The sequence below is a fragment of the Babylonia areolata genome, chromosome 9 (assembly GCF_041734735.1).
Source record: "Babylonia areolata isolate BAREFJ2019XMU chromosome 9, ASM4173473v1, whole genome shotgun sequence".
NCBI classification, from domain to species: domain Eukaryota; kingdom Metazoa; phylum Mollusca; class Gastropoda; order Neogastropoda; family Buccinidae; genus Babylonia; species Babylonia areolata.
The window spans coordinates 43,533,967-43,556,835 of record NC_134884.1 but is presented as its reverse complement, the minus strand read 5'-3'; the positions used below and the strand labels follow the sequence as shown (position 1 = coordinate 43,556,835).

Sequence of the window (22,869 nt, the reverse complement as noted above, 5' to 3'; positions counted from 1 at the left end):
TTTCACAACACCAATCCTTTATTCACCAAAAAGAACAAACTTCTGTGACAAACACTGAGACAACACTATGTTCACTGACAAAAGTTTTCAATCACTCCAATGCGCATCATCCTCTCTAAGGAATACAAATTCATTCACACATTACCACAACAAAACAAAAATTCAAGTAGGAGAAAATGGATGAACAATGCACATTAGACTAATGAATAAACAAAAAATAATAACTATATATAAAATAAAAAAGAATCTTTTTTAAATGAATTAGGACTCATTAAAACTATTTCCATCTTAAATTCAAAGAAACCAACTTAATTTATTCCATCTTATATTCTTAGTAACTAAAGACCTTAATCCAATACCTGTCATGGAACATACAGGTTAGCAAAATGACGATGACATTCCACTGAAAAAAAAAAAACAAAAAAAAAAACACACTTCAAGTTTTAAAAAATGCTGGCGTCACCATTCAATAAGAATCAAAATGTCCAAAGCACAATTATTCCAAAGGAAGCTACATTGAACATACGTCAGTGGACAGGCTTGTATCTTTTCCCTGCAAAATATTTTCCAAATAAAGAGAGAAGTTGAAACCAGTGCAACTCATTTAATGACGACACTGCCTTTCTTCAGAGAACTGCCTACTATCATATCACTTAGACTTATGAATTTGTGGCTGATGATAGTGTAAGTAAATATGACTGTGACTGTAAAATGTTTCTAATTAAGATGACCTTATGAGCTGTACAATGGCGAAGTCAATGAATGGAATTACTTCAGTAGATCAGCACTACTGTGGTGCGATATCTGTATGACAAGTTCTAATGTGCAAGATGACAAGAACTCTGGAAACAATGATACAATTAACATTGAGTATAATGGTGTAGAAAGTATGTGTTAATGATATAACTTTAGATACAAAGCAAATGATACAACTGACACTGAGGATAATGATGTAGAAAGCCTCTGGTAATAATGATATTGATGACTATGCTGATTATGTGATGAAGAACCAACAAACTAAATGTTAATTCTATGAATACAAAAACATCATCGATATCATCATTTTGATGAAACATGCTGAGAATGGATTTCACAAACACATGCCCTCATCAGTCACATTCATACACACGCAACCCCCTAACCCACTTGTTATATAGGCATTTTTTAAATGCTCAATGGCACATTGTCTTCTATCATCTACAGCAGGCTTCCATTTAGGAAATGCAAAGGACACAAAGTGCCTCTTTATGCATCTTTCTGCATTGAATGTGTCTGTGGTGTGCTGTACATTAAGCACAAGAAACAAAAAATATATAATCATTAATATCATTGCACTGTATAACTCCATACTCAATCCACCATGCAGACCACCCTAAAAATAGCTACCATTTTCAACAAAGAATGACATTAAAAAAAAAAACCAGTCGTAAGTACTTTCCCTCTGACCCTAAAAATTATCCCTTTTTTACCTATTCACTGTAAGTTCTATAACTGACACTGTGTAGCTGTGCAAACCAAATCCCTAAGTCTACCACTGACCCACTATCTCAGTTTAACTTACCTTCCAGAGCGACAAAGCTCTCTGTCCCTCACAAAACAAAATCTTCCATGACACAATGTACTGCACTGGGAGCTGCTGCACAAGAGAGGTCAGTGACACGACTGGGGAGGGAACACTAAAAGATTACGGAACAATATAGTCATCTATCAGTCTGCCAGAAGAAGCAGATTCCAGTTTGGCACCCCCACTCCCACATCCCCACCCCCTTCCTCCTACAGAAGACAAGGAATCCACCATGCTGTCAATAAGGAGCCAGCCGATGCTGTGCAGCCCCCATGTTACCTACCGACTGCTGCGATGTGGCCAGGGTCGTGCCCTGACCTGACCATGACCCTTGACCTGCTGTGGCCGAGATGTTTTTCAACAGGTTGGGTCCGCTCTGGATCAGATTGTCCAGGGCCTTCTGCACGGTAGGGTTGTCAAAGTTGATGAGCGTGGAGGGTATGACGAGGCCACTGCCTGAAGCAGGAGGGGGAGCCATGTGGGAGGGGCCAGGGACACCTGCCCCCCTCAAGACCCCACTGCTGGAGACAGGGAGGGGCTGTGGGGGTGGGGGCGGTGGGGGCCGGGCAGCCCCCGTGGCCGTTGTTAACAAAGTGGCGTGTGAGGTGAAGGTGTTCTGTGGCACCGAGTTATTGGTGGGAGCTGGAACAGAAAAACGCACTGCTATCACCCGAAATATCAATCTGATCATTTAACTCGCACTTCGCGACTTACAGGACAACAAAACAAACAATACTGGAACTATTCATATGATGATCTGAACAAGTGAACAACACACAAGTTCGGTGCAGTTGGGGGGTTTTGCCCATTTTTTAAACTGAAAAATGTTGGAGACAGATATAGAAACTTAAAAGCAAACAAGTGATTTTCTTTCACTGTCTCCTTTATTACACCATTGCACTAACTGATAACACAGGTTATTTTAATATTAACTAATGACGACTATCTGGTTAATACAAGTTATCTAACATGAATAACCACTGGAGACCTTCACAATTTTTTGTACAAACCACATCTTACAACATCTGAGTGCATGTGCACATCCACAACACTCCTCCTCCTATCATCAAAATAACGCATGCATCACAAGTCAGAATATTAAACAATGACCACACATACACCAACAAGACATACATATACTACTAAACCAGTATGAAGACATATTCACCTCTGATCACCATATTTAAACACTCAATTTTAGTACACCAAGGGAGGTAATCTGGTAACATGCAAGTCAATTTACAATTCACTTTCATCCGTTACACTTTAAAGTTTGACAACAGAAAATTTCAACCTTCAACATACAGAGATATCATCACACAAGAGATGTACTGCTTTGACAACAGAAAGCAAACACTCAACACACACAGATATCATCACACAAGAGATGCACTGCTTATCAACACTCAGCCAAAAGACAACCTTTTCAGTACCTGGACCCCCTCACAGCTCTCAGTCAGGAACATAACATGCCGTGGTTTTGTGCACACACATGGGTCACGATAAAGTATGTGTAGTTAAATGTCAAATAAATAGCTGCCGATACCGACGGTCCGCACATGTTTCTATCTCCTGTCTATCTCTATGTACGAAAATCAGGAGAAGAGGTATCTCAACAATGCCACTAGAAATATTTGTTTCTGTCATACACATGTTTTCATCATTTGGAAGAAAAAAAGTACTCCCCACACCCCCAATTAAAAAAAAAGAAAAGAAAAGGAAAAAGAACACACAACATACACACACTCACATAAAAAAAAGAGAAAAATTGGATTCATTCCAAATTTATTATACAAATTACATTTACAGAAGGGAAAAAAAAGCTTAATTAATTTCTTGGTTTCTGATTGCCATTGTGTTATTCATAGAGGTTTTAATTCTTTTAGCTATTATAAAACAACTTAACCCTTACATCACCAGCTATATACAAGCTGCTACCAGCTGTTTGCAGGCTAAGTCAGCTGCACAGAATAGCTGAAAACCGCTTGTGCAGCAGAGCAGCCTGTGGGAATGTGGGGTATTCTTTTCGCTGCCATGTGGCACGAACTGTTCTCCACTGTCACTGTCAGCAGCAAAGTCTTTTTCTGCCCGCTAACTTTCAGTTAGACTTGCAGCTTACTGTCCGGTATAGCGAGACTGCTGCTTACAACCTGAACTGGTTGAAGATCTCGCCATCATTCAAACTAACTTTTAAAAACCCACTGAAAATTGTTCCAAACCACACAAGAGTTGGTTAATCAATGAGGATGTTTCCAGTTCACGAGGCAGGAAGTGCCAGTTGAGTTTGGTGTTACTGAAGAGAAGCACAAGTGTGTTGTTGTCTCCTTCATCTTTTTTTCTTTTCCTCAAGGCCGGACTAAGCGCATTGGGTTATGCTGCTGGTCAGGCATCTGCTTGGCAGATGTGGTGTAGCATAAATGGATTTGTCCGAATGCAGTGACACCTCCTTGAGCTACTGATACTGATACTGGGATTGGGTCGGGCCAGGTTTTCTCTCGGAGTGCTTGGTGGAGCGGGCAGGACTGCAGCAGATGTTCTGTTGTCTGGCTGCCTGTTCTGCAGGGGCACTGCTCTGTGTCGCTCATACGGAGTTTCGTGCATAGGTGGTGTTTCAGGCGGCTGTGGCCTGTCCTGGGCCTGAAAATGGCTACCTGCTCTTGACGAGTCAACAGGTAGTACGGGTTTGGTCTGTTGTGGCATGGATGCTGCTGCTTCCACTTGTTCTGCAGCTTGACCTTAATGATGGTCCTGGATTCAGAGTAGTTGGTAGACCTGTCCATCTGCTCTTTCGTAATACCTTCCTTTGCCAGTGAGTCAGCAGTCTTGTTGCCAAGCACGTTGCAGTGCAAGGGAATCCACTGCAGGATGTGACTTGTGCAGAGGGAGGCGAGAGGAGGACTGATCATTGAGTTCTGGATCTCTGTTGGACCAAAGGGCCTGCAAGATGGACAGGGCGTTGGTCAGGAAGACAACATTGTGGCTGGCGTAGGAGCTGACCTCTATGTGAGCTGCTGCTGTTTTCAAGGCTTCTGCTTCAGCTCTGTAATTGGTGGAGTACAGGCTGGTAGCGAGGCAGATCTTTTCTTCTCTGCCTCCTGGATACTGAACATAGACTCCTGCCCCTCCGTTCCAAATGGCATCTGTCGCAGAGCCTTCAGTGTAGACATGAGTCCAGAACTCTTTAGGGAACTGGATGTGGAGGTGTTCAAGGGTGAGAGACTTTCTTTCAGGGCCGCTTTGGGAATCTTTGGGGCCAACACCAGGGATGCTGCACTGGATGAGGGGAGGGGTTCCTTCGCTCCAGGCAGGGACGGCAAGACACCAGGGTATCACTTTGGGGGCATGGTCAAGGATATCCTGATGTTGCCGTTCTAGGATCCTGCTGTGGTGTATGAAGCTCCCTCTCTTCAGCCGTCCTTTTGTTGGCTGGGACAGTCTGTCCTTCATGGGGTGGCCTTGCAACCTCTTGAACTTGGCAGCCTGGGTCAGGAGTTTGGCGTCTCTGCAGTCCTCAAGGGGCTGGAGCTCTGTGATGGTTTCAAGCTCCTGAATTGGCGCAGACCTCAAGTTTGTGAAATCTAAACCTCAAGTCGCCAACCGGCGCCAGCAGCATTCAACAGGCTACAAGTCACCATGCAGCAACTGTGGTGTTCTCACTGCAAGTGGCAGAGCGGTGACTAAAGCGACCTAAGGGTTAAACAACATTCCAAAAGTGATTCATGATAAAGAAGATCTGTCTGCACTTAAAGCTAAGATTTCAAAAAGCAAAAAGCAAAATTCAGATTTTATGCAAACTGAATATTTCAGTTATTTTGGGATTTTTCTTATCATAAAGAGTTCAAGAACTACTTTGTGCAATTGTACGTCAAAAATATAGATGCTGAATACTGAATTGCTGATTGTTGAAGTGTAGGTAATTTAAACAATTAAAGCAAATGTCATCACACTCACACAAACACTCTGAAACATTTTATTTGTACATCAATTGAAATGTTATAAACATATGCAAATCTACAATCAAGAAAACAGCAAGGCAAACAAAAACACTTCCCTGATTTTCTAGACATCACTGTTTCTGCACATTTTATGAAAACCTCAAGTACCACAGCTAGAAATACATATATGCTGCATCAACAACTTACCAGGCTACAGTTGAAAATAATGATGTTTTCCCAGGCAGAACTGAGAGAATTTCTTGTTTCCGCTTGATCAATGTAGAATTCAAATGACTACATTTTTAACTCTTCTTTTCAAAACAAGTCAAACATTTCTGACGATATTCAAGGTATCCTGCTGGACCAAAGAAAGGAGATGATTCTGCTGGCCTCACATTGTGCTGAAAGGTCAGACCCCGTCTTCCTAAAAGGTCCCAACATGTCCCACCCAACAGCTTGTAAACAGACAGCTGAAGATAATTGTCCACAAGCCTGGTGTTGTGCTGACAGGCCCCACTTCTCTCCATGAGGGCCAAAAACCCTCAGTCCATTGTTTTCACAGTGAATGATGGTGGTCTCTCACATCACTATGACACCCAGGTCACTGCTCCTTACCAAACTCTTCACCACACTTGGACACATGCAATTTCACCTGAAGAACTGCCATCGTCTCAACTGTAAACACAATCTTTCTGGATGGCCAGTATATAGCTATGTGTGCATCTGCAGCACTTAATTTCTTGCATATGACTTCAGGCGCAGCTGGTGTTCTGTGTATTCCTGTAGCTGTTGTACATGGATGTACGATTGTCAGTTGTGTCCGATTATGCAAGTGAAGCTAAAGCTTTTTCCCCCAGTCATGGGCATGCTGTTTTGGTACTCTCTATCTCACAAACAGGCTTTCAGATTTCCTTTTTACAGTTATCACCTATCTGCCATGAACGTACATTCAGCTTTTCACTTGGCCAGTTATCTTCAATCTCCCAAAAACAAATCTCTCAATTACATAACAAACAGCTTTTACTGAGGATAAGCTTGGTGGTGGTTCTTTAAAGGCTTCACCAAAAATGACAGGTTTGACATCTGAACTGCACTGCAGTTTCTACAATCCTTTGTTGTTGTTGTTGTTGTTGTTGTTGTTGTTGTTGTTGTTGTTGTTGTTGTTGTTGTTGTTGTTGTTGTTGTTGTTGTTGTTGTTGTTGTTGTTGTTGTTGTTGTTGTTGTTGTATTGCAGAACCACAAATTCTGGAACATCTAAAGCAATGTCCCTGAGCAAATACCTAATTCACTCCCAAGTCTCTGCACAGCTTGTATCAATCACTTTTTTTGTTTTAATGAAGCGCTAGGCAACACTGGCTCAAAGTTGCAGCACTGGCTCAAAGTTGCCCTTGTAGGACAGTTTGTTGTGGAATACTCACAACTTCTCCTCCTATCTCTTAGTTTAACCCTAAAAAAGACAGCCACATTCTAATCCCTAGACATCCAAAGTGCAATAAACAGTGACACAGAGAGCCCCTGACACCCGCCTGACTTACCTGTAGATGCTCCATTAATCATGCTCAGTGTCTTACTGAGAGCATCCTGTGTAGATGCTGAGGAGAACGGCTGCTGCTGCTGTGGATAGTAGGGTTGTTGTACCTGCTGCTGCTGATACAGGGGCTGCTGTTGTGGACGCTGCAGTCCTGAAGGAGCCACAAATAGAACAAATGATTCAGAAAGGGATAGTCAGTCTTTGAAAAATAATGAGACTTTGTAATCTGTTATGTTTTGTTTTGTTTTTTTAACCCAATGATCAATGACAAATTTGCAATGCTTGTTTTGACACTTTTTGTTATTACCATTGTTGCTAATTGTAACCAAGCCGACCACACTGGGCCATGTCAGGGGTGAAAACACTGTCAATATCAATCCAACAGAACCCAAAATGAAAGAAACCTGGGAAAGAAAATTTGGCACTAGTACAGTCATATTCAAAGAAAATAAGGCACTAGTACAGTCATATTCAAACAAAATTTGGCACTAGTACAGTCATATTCAAACACATAAACCTAGGGCATGCTTTTGACTGACCATTTCATCAATTTTACTTGAGAGAATTTTTGTTTTTTTAAGTAACTAACCACAAGCATGATTATACATAATCATTGATACACAAAATTATATTTAAAAACATGCATACAAAACCAAAAAATGCTAGAAGGCAACTTATATCCAAGGTACAAAAAAGAATACACCATAATAAGAATGCCCGATTATCAAGTTAGAAAGAAAGAACCCCAAACTGAAGACTTTCTATAGACAAAATGCAGGTGAATGGACTGGCAAGGCAGTCAGTAAGAAAAAAGAGATGACAGATGACAGAGAAAACAGGAAAAATCCAGGAACAAAGACAACGGTGGAAAAGAGGAACACTAAAGCTAGCTGTTTCCATCACCATTGGCAGACTGGAGACAGTCCACAGTCCAAGCCAAACCAGCAAAATTAAACTAAAAGGGCACAACTTCTCCAATTCCAGATCATAATCAAAAACATTTTCAACATACCCAAGTCAGTTTTTTTTTCATTTGTTATCATGTATGTGTGCATGTATACACATGCTCATGTGCAATGACCTGTTAAAAACAATTTCACAAAAAAGAGAATAATATGGAAAGTTGGTCTATCCCTGCCCCTTTGAGGACAAATCACACTCCCTGAGGAAGCGAACATTGAAAGATGCCGAATACTTTTTCTGTTCCCAAATTCTGAATGACATGCTGTCTTATAACCTGTCTTATCCCCTTTCTCCCTTCTCCAAAAGCAAGCTAGATCCTGTTCAGCCATGAGGAATCTGACATCCCTCTTCGGTAATTTGGAACACATAAATCGTTACTCATAATAAACAGCTCAAAAACATCATACACCACTAAACAAGTCTTCACTGCCTTGCACAATGGCAGTTCAGTGACAGTGAAGCACACACATACACCACCACCAACCTTGTATTTCACTCTCTTTGAGAGCGACTGCTGATCTGTCAACCCCTGACAATCTGTTCCTCCTCTCTTGCAGGTACACTATCACTTTGTCCAGTTCCTCAGCAGAAAGGGGTCGGTTCTCCACCAAAAGGTTCAGGAAAAAAGCAATGTCTTTGGGATGAGGTGGACCACCACCACCACTCGGTTCCCTCTCTGGTGGTTTTTCTTTGTTCTGGGCAGCCAGTTTCTCCTTCTCTGCAGTCAGGAACTTCTCAAAGCTGCGTCCCACCAGGTCCACCGCATCATCTAGTGGCATGTTTCTGTGTTCTGAGGAAGAAGCGCAATCATGAAGCTACTGCCTTTCACACACTGACACATGCATGTGTATATAGTATTACTTCTGATTATTCATCTCAAACATGTTTTATTAAAATTTTACAGACAGAACTGCTGCCAAACAGTTTTGACATTCAGAAATCCAATGCAACCTGACCATAACAGACCACCACTGCTTGTGTGTACGTGTGCTTTTACATCCAATGCAACCTGATCACAACAGACAATCCTTCCTTGTGTGTAGGTATGTCTGTCTATGTGAGTGTACTGTCTGTAGCAAGTCATTCTGTTTCGTCCAATCAATTTTTTTCCATCCTTAATATTTTAATTCAATTTTTAAATGTGTCCTGAGAATACAGGCTTTGACCAATGTTTTTTTTCCATAATAAAAAAAAAAAAAAACTCTTCATCTGCCATACCATCAGAATGGATAAAACTTTCATAAAATAGAGCAAACTGCAAACAATCTTAGATACCTGCAAAAGTTAAAGCATAAAATCATACTTTTTTTTTTTAATATGTATTTTTTGTTAAATGATCATAACTATGAAAAGACAACATCTGATCTGCATCAACTGATCTTAAGCAGATGCATCTCACAATCAAAACAAGTTTCTATTGAACTTAATCGCACGCTAACTGTGTCCAAGTTATCACTGAACAAGGCAACAAACTGACATTTCACTGTTATGTCAAGGCAAATCTAAGGTCGTGAAAATTGGACATTTCAATCTGGTCCTATTTTGCCATGGATAGTACATTCAGAATCAGTGAATACTTACCAATCGCTTTAAACATAAACTTCAGAGTGAATACTCATCAAGAACTTAAACACTATAAACAGAAAGTAATCTGGAGGACAACAGTACACAAAGCACAATAAATCATATCCCTTACTTGTATTTTCAGCCGGTTCAGGCTGGTGAACTGAACCCTATGTTTAAAATTTTGACATGCAATGAACACACTGATGTTGTAAAGACACACGAGAGCCAAACCTTCTCCTGTTACCATCTCCCATCTAACCCCCTCCTCTCCCTTTGCTGCTGGTCACCAGTTTCAGTTCCAAGGAGGTTTCAGTGTGTACGGACAGATCCATACATGCTGCACCACATTTACTGTGTATAAAAAAAAAAAAAAACAATATAGAAAGGAGCAGATGCCAGTCACCAACTGACCCTGAGTGACACCATGCAGAATGTTGAGGGTGAGGGAGCGATGGATTTCGTTCTGGCTGTTGATGACGATGGCAAACAGACAGGACCTGCAGGCGGCCTCTTCCACCTGCTCCTGGACAGTCTTGTCTTCCTGGATCACCATCACGTTCGTCAGCAGGTTTATGTTCTTCAGACGTTTCTCCACCAAGTCCGCATACCGCCTGTCAACATGCAAACCACACATCCTCACTTATCTCTTGAAGCCTTCCAACACTTGTTCACCCCATCTATGCCCTCAAAAACACAATAAAAAGACAATATTTCAATCCTCTTTTTTCCTCTATCTTTTTACCCATCAGAGTACCAACAAACTGACTAACCAACCAAACGCACTCTCTTCAGCCTCAAATATCCAAAAGTTGCTTCACATCAACAAGCTATCATGGGGAAAAGGCAATCAAATTTCATTACACACAGACAGTTATCAAGAGAAAAAGACAAACATCTGAAAGCATTACCTCAACTCTGACGTCATGACAATGATCTCACAGTCAACTGCTAAAGGCTTTTTAGGAGCTGCGACAGGATCAAGGAGGCTGGGACCATACGGATCCCTGTAGGGATCTCTGTAGGGATCCACTCTGTAGGGGTCACGCCTGTATTAACAACAAATTATATAATTAACACAGTGATTTTCATACATACATCACATCCACACACACACACTTTCTTTCAAGAACAGCCTTCATTTTCTTTTCCACGCCTTCATACAAATTTTCCTACAGTGTACTGTAGACTTTCATGGGCTTATTCAGTATTCTTTTTGCACATGCAGCTTATGCAATAAAGAAGCATCCAGACAGCAAATTGGAGTAAATGACTTCCTTCTCCATCCGTAAAGTGTATACCATATCTATCTTCGCATATTCATCATCCCCACCCCTACCATGTTTACTTCAACAAAGATGCTCCCCTCTACTCAAGCTCACAAGTATGTGACATGTTCCATTTTACCCAAGTTATCTTCTGTATAAAGCACTCTCCCCTTACCTCAACCCCTTGTTATGCGCATAGCAACTTCCCTCTCTACAAATTCCTTTTATTCAGGATATGTATATTTTCAAAGTTCATTTCCTTGCAAACATTCCCCTCTCCGCAACTTCACTTTTGTACTGTAGTACTCCTGCCCTAGTTCTAGAAACAACAACAAAAAAAAAGAAAAACAGAATGAAAAAAACAAACAAAAAACCCAGACCTGTAGGGATCATCCCGGAACCTGTCATAGTAGGGGTCTGGTGGAAAAGGTCGTCTGTAGGGATCATCAAAAAAGGGATCTCTGCAAAGAAAGATGGCAAATTACAATGAATGTTTGAAGAAAGTAAATATAATAATCATCACCATCATCATCATAATGATGCACATTTATATAGTGCTTACCCTGTAGCGTTACATGTGTTTCAACAATATATGTGGCATGAAATATGAATTGTTGTTTATTGTTACTAGAACTAAGTCCAGCCGACCACACAGGGCCATATCAGGACTGTCAAACCATACAAACGCTCAACCGTGTCTACATAAATCTTCACATCTACAAAAATAAAAACAAAAATAAATTTAATAAGAAATCACCAACACAAACCCACAAAGCACAGTTCATCACTTCATGACACATTATCTTAAATAATTAGCTAAGGAGCAAATAAGATTAAATAATAAGAACATGCTGAGGACAACAGCCATTGCACTTAATCTATCATCCCCAGATTATAAAAAAAAAATCTTAAAAAAACAATTAAAAAACCAAACTTCAAAGCCAAACAAATAATACATTAAAAAAAGGTCATACAGGCAAATATCACTGCAGAATGGACAGCAAGTGCACATTCCAGAGTTTACAATTTCACTATCTAGCTGCCAGAGCAAAACAGCACACATAGTACATCATAGACTGCACAAGAGAAAAAAAAAGTGTCAAGGCTTGCTCGAAAAAAAAGGGGAATGGACTGGGAAGGCAGGAAAAGGAGTCAACAGTGAAGGAAGAAAAAAGGCAGAAATAAAGGGATGCTATTTATACTGGAAGACCCCCAGCATCTGATGGGGGATGTGAAATGAATACGGTAAAGAAGAACGAAAAATATTCAAGATACAAACTTATGTATTATAATCACAAATTCAGGGAGACTGAGGGTGGATGGTGGGGGAGTGGGGGAGCAACTGAAAAACAAAAACATGCAATAAAAACATACCATTTGCAAACACTGGCAGAAATGAGTCTCAAGAGTATTCATAATAACTTCACACAGAACTTTTTCTTTTCTTTATAATAAATATAACACCTGTGGTCAATGTGTCAGGCTTACCTTGGAGGAGGGGGCAGATCTCTCATGCCTCGAGGGGGGGGAATGAAGTCTCTGCCAAAGGGATGTGGTGGCATATCTCTAAATTCTCTCGGTGGCGGCAAGTCCCTCCCCCTCATGAAGGGATCGTCAAATGGAGGAGGCCCAAAGTGGTCTGGAGAATGGCCCCTCATAATCCTGCTACAGTCAGTTTTGAAAATGTCTCAGACAACTGGACACTGATTCAAATGTAGAAGATTATTAATGCCCCAATGTCAAAATGAGATGACTGCCATTTAGCAAACTGACAGATTGTCTGAATCAAGGACAACCTTGGACAAGATCCAGTCAGTTTTATTCATGCATAATAAAATACTCATGACATACACATATCCTGAATATATCTGTGAGTCAACTTCTCAACAGAATATTTTACATTACATGCTTATGCTCCAAACACATTCGTTTTTAAGAAAAGAAAAAGAAAAAAGTCAAACTACTGAAAAACCTTAACTCAACAACGTCTGGTCAGCTGCCGATTTCTGACACTATTCCGCTCACTTGAAAGCATGTCGGACGCATTGTTACGACAGGTTTTGATCTTTTTTTAATGTTACCGATCTTACTTTAAGGGCGATAACTCACAATTTCCAGATAACTCAGACACTTTTCTTGCGAGTTCCTTCCCTTAGACCGTTGTCCGTTCGTTCTGTAGTAGTTTTCTTTGTCCGTGAAACGGACAACCCTAAAATCACAACACATGGTTTTCAACATGGCGGCACCAAGGCGAAACCGATTTGTGCGGAACATAAGAATGGCTCAAGCACTTGAACTGATTCACGAAACCGGGTCTGATGATGAAGATGCCGTTGTTGGATTGTTCGACAATGCAGGTGATGAAATTTCGGTCTCTGATTCCGACTATATTCCTGATAAAATCGACGACAAAGTGGCAGACACTGAAGATGACGAAGGCAGAATGACCGGTCAGCAAAACTCGACACCAACACGTGCGCTTGTTGCAGTGGCTGATTCTCCAACTAATGGAGAAGAACCCGAGGAGATGGAAATAGATGAGGACAATCTGTGCATTGTGTAAAAAAAAGTGTATGTGTGGTGTTTTTTCCTATGAGTGTACAGTCCGGCAAATGTTTTTCAGTGTGTTTCAAGACTGCAAGCAGCAATCAGTTTTTTGTTAATTTTTTTCCAATATATTCTAATCAAATACCTTTTTTTTATGCAGCATGCATAAATTAAATAGTATCACAAGCACATCAAACCAAGAGTACAGGAGTGTGACTGAACCAGTGTAGGATTCAGAGCATGAAGAAGTGGATTACCTGTGTTAAAAAAAAAAATTTGTTTTCCTGCCAATGTGTATCATACTGGATTACCTGTATCATCAAAACCATGTGGTTCCTTCACTTAAGGTAAGCATTTTTAGTAAATTCATTGTTATATATGTCCACTGGTATGTGTTTTATGTTTGTAGGGTGAGTGGTTGATTTTTTGTGATTTTTTAAGAACTGCTTAAAATAGTGCGATTATCAGTGGAAACCCGGTCATTTTGACAACATGATTGAGTTTAAAAAAAAAAAAAAAATTTAATTTTAAAAAAAGCAAGAACAACAAAAACCTTAAATAATAAAGAAATAATATCTGAAAAATCTTAACATTTTATCTAAACATGAATATCCTTTATCTGGAGGTATGTGACATATGACATGAAAAAACAACAAATTTTATGAAGCAACACACACACACACACACACACACACACACACACACACACGAGTTAAAAACCCAACTCAATAACACTCAAGAAGCACCACTGACCAGAGCTGTGAAATTTACCTGTCTTCATGAGGAGGGAAGCCTGGTCCTCCCCGTCCCGCTCCACTGCCCGGGCCTGGGCCTGGACCACCCCCTCTTCCCCCTTCCTCCCCTTTCTTCCTGTTCGCTGCCATGTTACACTCTGTAGAACAACACGTCACAGTTACATTACAAATACATTCCCGATTCCCTCCAAATATGACACAAAATCTGTGAGACTTATGACAGGAATTTGAAATCCAATCATTTCACGTGGGTACCAGAGAACTTGAGAAGACAAGGAAAACTCATCAGAACAATTTAAAAAAGACATTAACTTAGAGAGTAATGTGGTAATAATGAATCACAGCTGTACTAATCCCGTGTGTAATAGCAATACAGTAACAGTAATTAACCATAATCCATAGCTTCTACACACTGTAAAATGCAAACATTTTTTTCCAGTAAGCCTTTACTGATGATACTGTCAAAAGAGAGTGTGTGTATGTGTGTGTGTGTGAGAGAGAGAGAGAGAGAGTATGTATTGCACTGAATGGTGATCAGCAAGTGTTTTAGTGTGCATGGTCCAACAAAACAGAAAGTAATGAGATGTGATCACCCTTTTCTCACATAGGCTTTCCTATTCACACTGTCTTCTTCTCATAACTTGACAACGGGCCTATGGTTTGAAACGTTGTATCCCACTAAACAAAGAGGATTCATCTACCACCAAAAAGGTTTTTATAACTTTAGTTTTTTGTCAAAAGAGATTTGTAGAACACAGAGACTGGCTGATACATGGAACACACCAGGTTTGACTGCTAACAAAAGTCATAAAAGATCACAGAGAGCACACAGTGATGTCAGGAGATATATACTGTGAGTAAACTACCCATCATACTCACTCAGAGTTTTGCCGAAAAATGAGGCTCCATTTTCAGCTTCAACAGCTCTTTTGGCATCATCTTCATTCACAAACTGAACAAAGCCATAGCCGTTGTGATGGACCAAAGTATCTGCAGAAACCAGCAAGTTCACACCAGTGTATGCACAGGTAAGAACTGATACAATATAAGATCACTCTTAATTTATTTTATTGATAATGATATCTTAAATTTTTCTTTTTTCAGGGAGGAGGCATGGTGGATGTTTGTTATTAAAAAAAAATAGAAAAATAACTCATTTTCGTAACATTTTGTAACTTTTCTAGTTTCCAACAAAAAAAGAATCCAAAATGAACACACTGATATGACATTTGTTCCATCACAGATAATTCAAACAGTAACTTTCTGAATTACTTACAAAAATTACACACACATGATACAGCATTACATAAAGAAACGAAATACTTCAAAACCAATGAACTCTACAACTTTTTAATTATTTACAAAAATTACATACACATGATACAGTATTACATAAAGAAATGAAATACTTCAAAACCAATGAACTCTACAACTTCCATTCCATTCCTTTCAGTTTGATTGGAAAAGCATAACTATACTATTAGCTGACTAATTCATTAGCTGCCTGAATTTTAAAATGTTTTTCAATAATTCCTTGGAAGAATTACTACTGATTCAACTAATCTGAAAAAGATATCAAGAAAAAGATGGTCCATGAAAGAAAATTCAACATACCAACAATTTTTCCATGCTTTTCAAACAGGGCCTGTAGATCTGGAGCACCGCATTTGTCTGACGCCAAACCAGCGACAAATACACGCGAATTGACATATTTGGGATCTTTACTTATGACTGGCCTGACAGGCGACTTTGATCGACTCCGCCGATTCTTCCGCCGAGAAGACCTTGACCTTGAGCTTGAGCTTGAAGTTGAGCTGCTTCGGCTTCTACTCCTCTTTACCCATGACTTGTCTTTATCTTTTCTGTTACTTCTGCGCGAGTCACGACTCCTGCTTCCACTCCGTGATCGTCGTCCTGATCGTGACGACATTGTACACTCCTGTCAAAATACATTTATATCATTATCAACTGTTGTGTTATGTTCATATCATGAATCAATACCATTCTCATGACTTCGTCTTGTTTTTTTGTTTTGTTTTTAACTTACACTATTATTATTGCAATTTTTTTTTCTTGGGGGCGGGGGGGGGGGGGGGGGGGGAGGAGCAGGGGGGGGTTGTCTAAGGAGCCAATTTCTAGAAATTTATGCATCTGACCAGGCATAATTGATGCCTGTTGTCAAACAGTGAATACATTCCTTTCTTTGACAGGGGAATGGCAATGATTTATACCATATAAAAATAGTAAATACCAAAGCACTGGTTTTATAATATATATAGAAATGATGTATAATTCCAACCAATGCTTGTTGGCAGTTATGTATTTCCTACTGCCTAGTAGTAGTGCTGGCATCACCAAAGCAATGAAAGTTAAGCACATGCCATGGGTAATTTAACCCTTTCCTGTTTTCAAAACATAATCTAAAGTTTAAACCAGAAAATCCAATTATCAATAGTAAACAAACTTTATGGTTTATAGAAAAAAACAGTCACACACTCCAACATGCAGGTGAAAACAGCTTTCGAAGTCAATTACTGTGTAGCCTACAATCAGATCTACTCCACAAACTGTAACAGTTGAGAAAGGGGATAATTGAGAAAGGGGATAATTTGCCAAGTGTAACAGTACTTATTCCTTGTGTAATAATATAATTATTGCAGTCTTGAGTCTAACATCACATTGTTAGTGATATCAATTTTAGGCCACACCCCAGCATCTAACAGGTGTCAAAATCATTTTTGTTAACTAAAGTAATCTCAACTCTGTTACGTCTGTACATCATCTCCATCAGTCCATGGTAATCAGAAATGAGAAAATTTGTACTGTCAACAGTCAAGATCATATACTGATGGCAATAGCCAATATCCACAATTTTTCCCCTAAAGACAGACTGAGAGTAAAACAGAGGGAGACAGACATATATTAAGAGAGTGAGAGACAGAGACAGACAAAGATGAACACACAGAGAGGGAGAGAGAAACTCTGAGAGATCAGAGATGAGACAAAGAGTCAGACAAAACTCATGTGAAAGGCCAATGGGGGTGGACAGATGAAGACTGAGAAATGTGATAATTATACTACTCATAGTATGATACACATTGTGATAATTATACTCATAGTATAGCAGCGTGATACACTGTGATCCACATGTGAAATCAGTTTGTCAGTTTGTGATTATGCACTGTTCGGCAATAACTGATGAATCATAAGCATAACCAGTACTATTTATACCTCGTCCATACCCAGTGGCGTGACCAGCTTGTCTCCAAAGGCAAAATGAATTCCAGACGTTGAAAAACAACAATTAGATTGCGCGAATGAGACCGGTCGCCATGATGAACTGTAAAATAACGCGAAATTTGCCGTTTTATAGCTGTAATTTTACATTAGATTGAAGTCATGCGCGTTGTTCTGCAATATCAAAACATCAAACAACAATACGTCTAGTAAATACTTACAAAAATAAGCACAAATACCTATGGGTTAATTCAATCTGAACGGAACAAAAAAACATACATACCTGCGCTCTCCGAAATGAGTCGCTCTTTGGCCGACAGAGGCTTCAAAGCTGTTTCCGGTGAAAAGATGGAAGTTGTCATCATCATCATCATCATCATCATCACCACCACCACCACTACTACTACTACTTTTTTTTCTTTTTTTTTTATTATTATTATTATTAACAACAACAAGAATGATAATAACTGGACATTTATCAGCGCTTTCCTCATTGCACAAAGCGCCTTACAATCCACACACACCCGCATACGAAACACACTCAGTCCTCAACTCACAATCCTGCACAATGATAAACATATACACATATACTGACAAACTTGTGTTGTTTTTTTGTGCGTGGTTTCGTGTAACTTTGCATGCGTGTCTTATAAGCCTTGTTAAGGTTTAATTGACATTAAAATTTATTTTGATTCTGATTCTGATTCGTACGTACAATACATGCATACGGCATACATACATACATACATACAATACACTCGACGCACACACAACACTGAAACTAGTATACCTACACAATCAACTAACTACTTTCATGTATGAGAGAGGGGCTACAGGAAGCCGGCTGCTGGAAGAGGAAAGTATTGAGGTTATATTCAACTGAAGGAAGACAGTGCGGGGCTGTGACGGATGTGGTGTCGGGCAAAGAGTTCCATATTTGAACTGCAGATGATGAAAAGGCTCGACTGACCACCGTGCTGTTCTCTCTTGTATTTTGGGACGCAGAAGGCTCATCACATGATCGGCAGCAGAGCGAAGAGAACGGGAGGGTACACAGATTTGAAAGATGTCAGAGAGGTATCAGGGTGCAGTTCCAGTTACGACATGGTAGCAGAGACAGGTGGCTTTGTATTTCAGTGATTCTTTGCTCAATGGGTAGTTAAACTAGTGCAACTCTCTTGGAAAGGTGTGCAGTGCCGTGTGCGGATCGTTTTGCGTCAGTTTATAAATCAGTTTCGTACCTGCTGTACTGAGTGGTCCTCACTGCGGACAACCGATGACTGAGAAGAGAGTTGCAATAGTCTGATCCAGAGAGTACTGATGCATAAACTAACTATATTTTTCAGTTTGTTTTGTTTTTTTGTTTTTTTAAGTTTAATTTTTAAGGCGGCAGTACATGGGCATCCAGGAGTTATGACCTGGGTGCGGCTGGCTGGCCCCACTATGATAAGAGTGTAAGGAGTAAAGCCGGGCCAAAACACTACTAGTCGACAGCGCGGCACGGTGAGCCAGGGGGACTTCTTCTCTGAAGATCTTGTACTGTCCAGCTCTCCCTAGAGTTTCTTATCATTGAGACATGGGTAAGCCACTGGCTTTCAGGAACAGTCTGAATGACGTTCGGCCGGAAAGACCGAGTGACACTGGGAAAGACTAGACTCTTGGGTTCCTTGGGTTGGCAGCCCACCTTACCCTTAATCAATTGCCACAAGTTCAGTGTTCAAAGAAGAGATTCTCCCAGGATTCACCGAAAGGGGGAGAGAATGACGAATCCCGGCATCGGCGCCGGCCAACAGAATCACGACTGGAAACTGTGGTTAACATGCTACCATTTCAGAACCGACGGAATTCCAGTGTGTCTGTGGGCGGAAATTATCCACTGAGCGTGGCACTGAAGATCCACAGGACAAAAAGGGTTGTATGGAGAATCTGACGAATGTTCAGCAGCGCACTCAGTGCACCAGCACATAAGACGTCGAAAAACCAAGGCCATGATGCAGACCACAGTGCCAAGGATACCCACGCTGATAATTCATACGAATCCACTGTACAAGATCTTGGTAGCCATCCAAGCCATTCCAATGGTATCAAATGAACCAGTCAAGAGCTTTGGAAGATGGTATGATGAGTCCCTGAAAGAAACAAAAAGAGGAAAGGAAACCAAGCAGACAGCAGAAGAAGGCCTGCATATCACAGACCAGTGTGGCCTTCCTGGCAAATTACAAAGTGTGGTGCCTACAGTCTGTGCTGATACCAAAACTCATGTGGCCTCTCCTGGTATATAATATCAGCTGTAGCTCAGTCAAGTCGATTGAGGCAAAGATCAACAAGTACACTGACACGCAAATGGCTTGGTGTCCCACCTGGTCTCACTGACGTGGCCCTCTACTGTCACCAAGCAAAGCTGAGGCTACCTCTGAAATCCCTTGTCGAAGAATACAAGGTAGGGAAGGCAAGACTTCTCAGCATGCTCGAAGACTCGGGAGACAATATTGTGACATCCAACCAACCCAAGCTGAAGACTGGCAGAAAATATAAGGTCACGGAGGCAATCAGTGCAGCGAAAGAAAGCCTTAAGATGAAGGAAATAATAGGACACACCCAAACCCAACAGACAGGGCCTGGGATCGACAAAGATGAAATGGTGGTCCAAGGTAAAGGGGAAAGCAAAAAGAGACATGATCATACAGGAGATCAAGAAGGAAGAGAATGAGTCCAGAAGGCAGTCCAGCAAGGCCAGCAGGGCGGTGGACTCTAAAGGAACCTCTGAGGATCAGCTTCATCCTAAGATCTGTATACGACCTCCTTCCCTCGAATACAAACTTGGTGAAATGGGGGAAAGCAGATGACCATGCATGCCCACTCTGCCATGGCAAACACACAGTGGAACATGTCCTTAGCTCATGCAAAGTGGAGTTGAGCCAAGGATGGTGCACATGGAGGCACAACCAAATGTGCTAAAAGAAATTGCAGACGTGATGAGCACTGTCCAAGAAGCAGCCACACCACCAGAAGTTCCAGCAGAGTTCCTCTCTGCAGAAGGCAATAAAGTCTGGCCAGGAACAACTGTAACACCCAAAGCATGGAAACGTGGGCTGCTTGATGGTGCCGAAGATTGGGAATGCACAGCTGACCTACCAGAGGGGAAGAAACACCCGGAAATCATCAGCAAGAGCGGCGTGAGACCTGACATAGTACTCCACTCCAAGGCAACGAAACAAGCGATTCTGATTGAGCTCACTGTGCCATACGAAAGCAGAATGGAGGAAGCCCACATCTACAAGACCAAGAAGTATGCTAGTCTAGCCAGCAGCCTGAGAGAATTTGGCTTCCAAGTCAAAGTCCTCGCCATACTCTAAGGCAACGAAACAAGCGATTCTGATTGAGCTAACTGTGCCATACGAAAGCAGAAAGGAGGACTGGCCCACACATCTACAAGACCGAGAAGTATGCTAGTCTAGCAAGCATTGCCATAGAAATTGGTGCAAGAGGGTTTGTGGGCGCATCTGCCTACAGCCTCATGAAACAGCTGTCGATTTCTGGCATAGAGAGGACATGGGCTCTCAAGGCAATGACAGAAGCAGCAGGAAAGAGTTCCAGCTTGATCTGGTCGAGGTGGACTGAAAGTAAACTTCATAAGGATTAAATTTCCCTACTCAAACTAGGCGTACAATGCGGTTCAGTGGTTCAGTGGTTAAAACGTCTGCCATGAAAGGTGACTCAGTCCTCAGTGAAGTGGCGACCACCCTGGAGGCGCGGGTTCGAACCTGCTGAGGACCAGGAAAAAAAAAGAAGAAGAAAAGGCGCAATACAAGGACATCCAGGAGTCATGACCTGGGTGTGGCCCAGCCCCCTTAGAGTGTAAGGAGGTAAGCCTGGGGCCAAAACACTTGACTGGGGGAGGGGGGGGGGGGTTCCTCTCTGAAGACCTTTACTGTCCAGCTCTCCCTAGAGTTTCTTATCACCATCACGTCAGTGCAGCTATTTCTCTTCAGTGCCGGAGTCAAATATATAACTTGATGATTAACGTTCTTTTTTTTTTTTTTTTTAAGTACACTGACTGGACGTACATAACTAGTAGTCTGGGTATGTCAAGAACTGAGACAAACCGCAAGAACGATTCTCAGTGTGCTTGTTCTCACTGGCAGACGGTCAGTAATTGCAGCCTGAAGACGCACAAACACTGGCGCTTAACTGCTGCAAACGTGGACACCCTGCCCATGTTACTAACAATCGATGATGTGCCCGGCAAGTCAGCATCAGAGTTCTTGTTCTCAATATGTTTCATCATACCACCAAAACGACACGTCACGTGCTTTTCCCCAGTGGTGTTGAACAAACGGCTTTCTCAGAAGACTTGACTCGAGCTCAGCCAGTCTTAGGCCGGCCGAGTCGAGACCGAGGTTAAATAGTTGCTTTGCTCGTACACTGAGGTAACAATTTTTCTCCGTCATCAATTTCAGTAATGCAAAGAAAGCTTCAACTATTCCGAGGACTAGATTTTACACACGACATCGTGCCGAATTCACCGTGGCTGAATAAATGCGGTTCACTGAAAGTCAGTACTTCCAGTCAAAGTATCAGCGACTGGCGGGAAATTTCACTGAGACGTGGGACAAACAAGTACCACGGCGGCACATGAAGTGCATTCCTGCTGTTAGCATCAGACTACATTTCATACTATTGGGTGGCTGGAACAATGGGGTGCTTACGTTTCCAGCTTGAGCCTGTCAAATTACCCGGCTGCACTTCCACCTATCAAAATCTGTCCCTTCTGACATAAACACCGATTGTGAATTCTGTCTCACAGGATAACACTTTTGTTAACCATTTTCTTTTTAAATTTCTGCACCACAGCCCTATTTTCCACGACACACGCATACACACACACACACAGCATGCATGTGATTTGGCACGTGCAACTGTGAAGAACTGTGGAATGACGCATTCGGCTCTGCTTGGACAGGGAAAGGGAGAAAATGCTTACTCAGCATGTGCGCAAAGCAGATGCAGTCGCTTTGAAATCCGCGTAGGTCATGAAAACATACTTGAAACGAACAGTAATATTTCTTCATTAAAACAACAGTTCGAAATACTAATCAGTACGTTGCATTTCTTTTTTTAACTGCATGGTCGAGAAACGGGTGTAAACGGTCCATGTCTAAAGAAAAGAAAAAAAAAAAAAAAAAAAAAAAAAAGAAGAAAAAAGGGGGCAGTACGTTGTTCAACAAAGGGAAATAAATGTGGTTTCTGTTAGTTTTCTGAAAGAAAAATTCAGGAAAAATCGTTACCGTTAATGACGATCGAAACACCCAAGTATCGTTTGCAATGATAAGATTTTAAGTTTTATATGAAAACACAGCATGCAGTGGTCAGGATCGCAATTGTTATTATTCAAACAGAGCATTAGATAACAGCTTTCTGTTTCAACCACACAAAATATCATCAAGTTGTCTCCCTTCTCAAGACTGGAATGTCGAGCTACCGCACACATTCGTCAGTAACTATT

The 22,869-nt window shown here is 41.2% G+C and overlaps 1 protein-coding gene across 3 annotated transcripts; it reads right to left on the bottom strand.

The window, feature by feature from the left end:
* On the bottom strand, window positions 1-17,697 carry LOC143285497 (uncharacterized). Of its 3 annotated transcripts, none has more exons than XM_076592825.1 (11): window positions 17,647-17,697; window positions 15,741-16,065; window positions 15,006-15,116; window positions 14,143-14,263; window positions 12,313-12,489; window positions 11,205-11,285; window positions 10,468-10,605; window positions 9,971-10,170; window positions 8,478-8,783; window positions 7,035-7,181; window positions 1-2,206 (listed from the first exon to the last, which is right to left on the bottom strand). In XM_076592825.1, exons 2-11 carry the CDS (start codon window positions 16,054-16,056, stop codon window positions 1,803-1,805), a joined length of 2,001 nt encoding a protein of 666 aa, XP_076448940.1. In that variant the 5' UTR covers window positions 16,057-16,065; window positions 17,647-17,697; the 3' UTR covers window positions 1-1,802. The 3 variants fall into 3 exon arrangements, with proteins under 3 accessions (XP_076448940.1, XP_076448939.1, XP_076448938.1); XM_076592824.1 differs by lacking the exon at window positions 17,647-17,697 and adding an exon at window positions 17,358-17,544 and having other exon boundaries at window positions 12,313-12,486; XM_076592823.1 differs by lacking the exon at window positions 17,647-17,697 and adding an exon at window positions 17,358-17,538.
* Window positions 17,698-22,869: the final 5,172 nt, after the last annotated feature.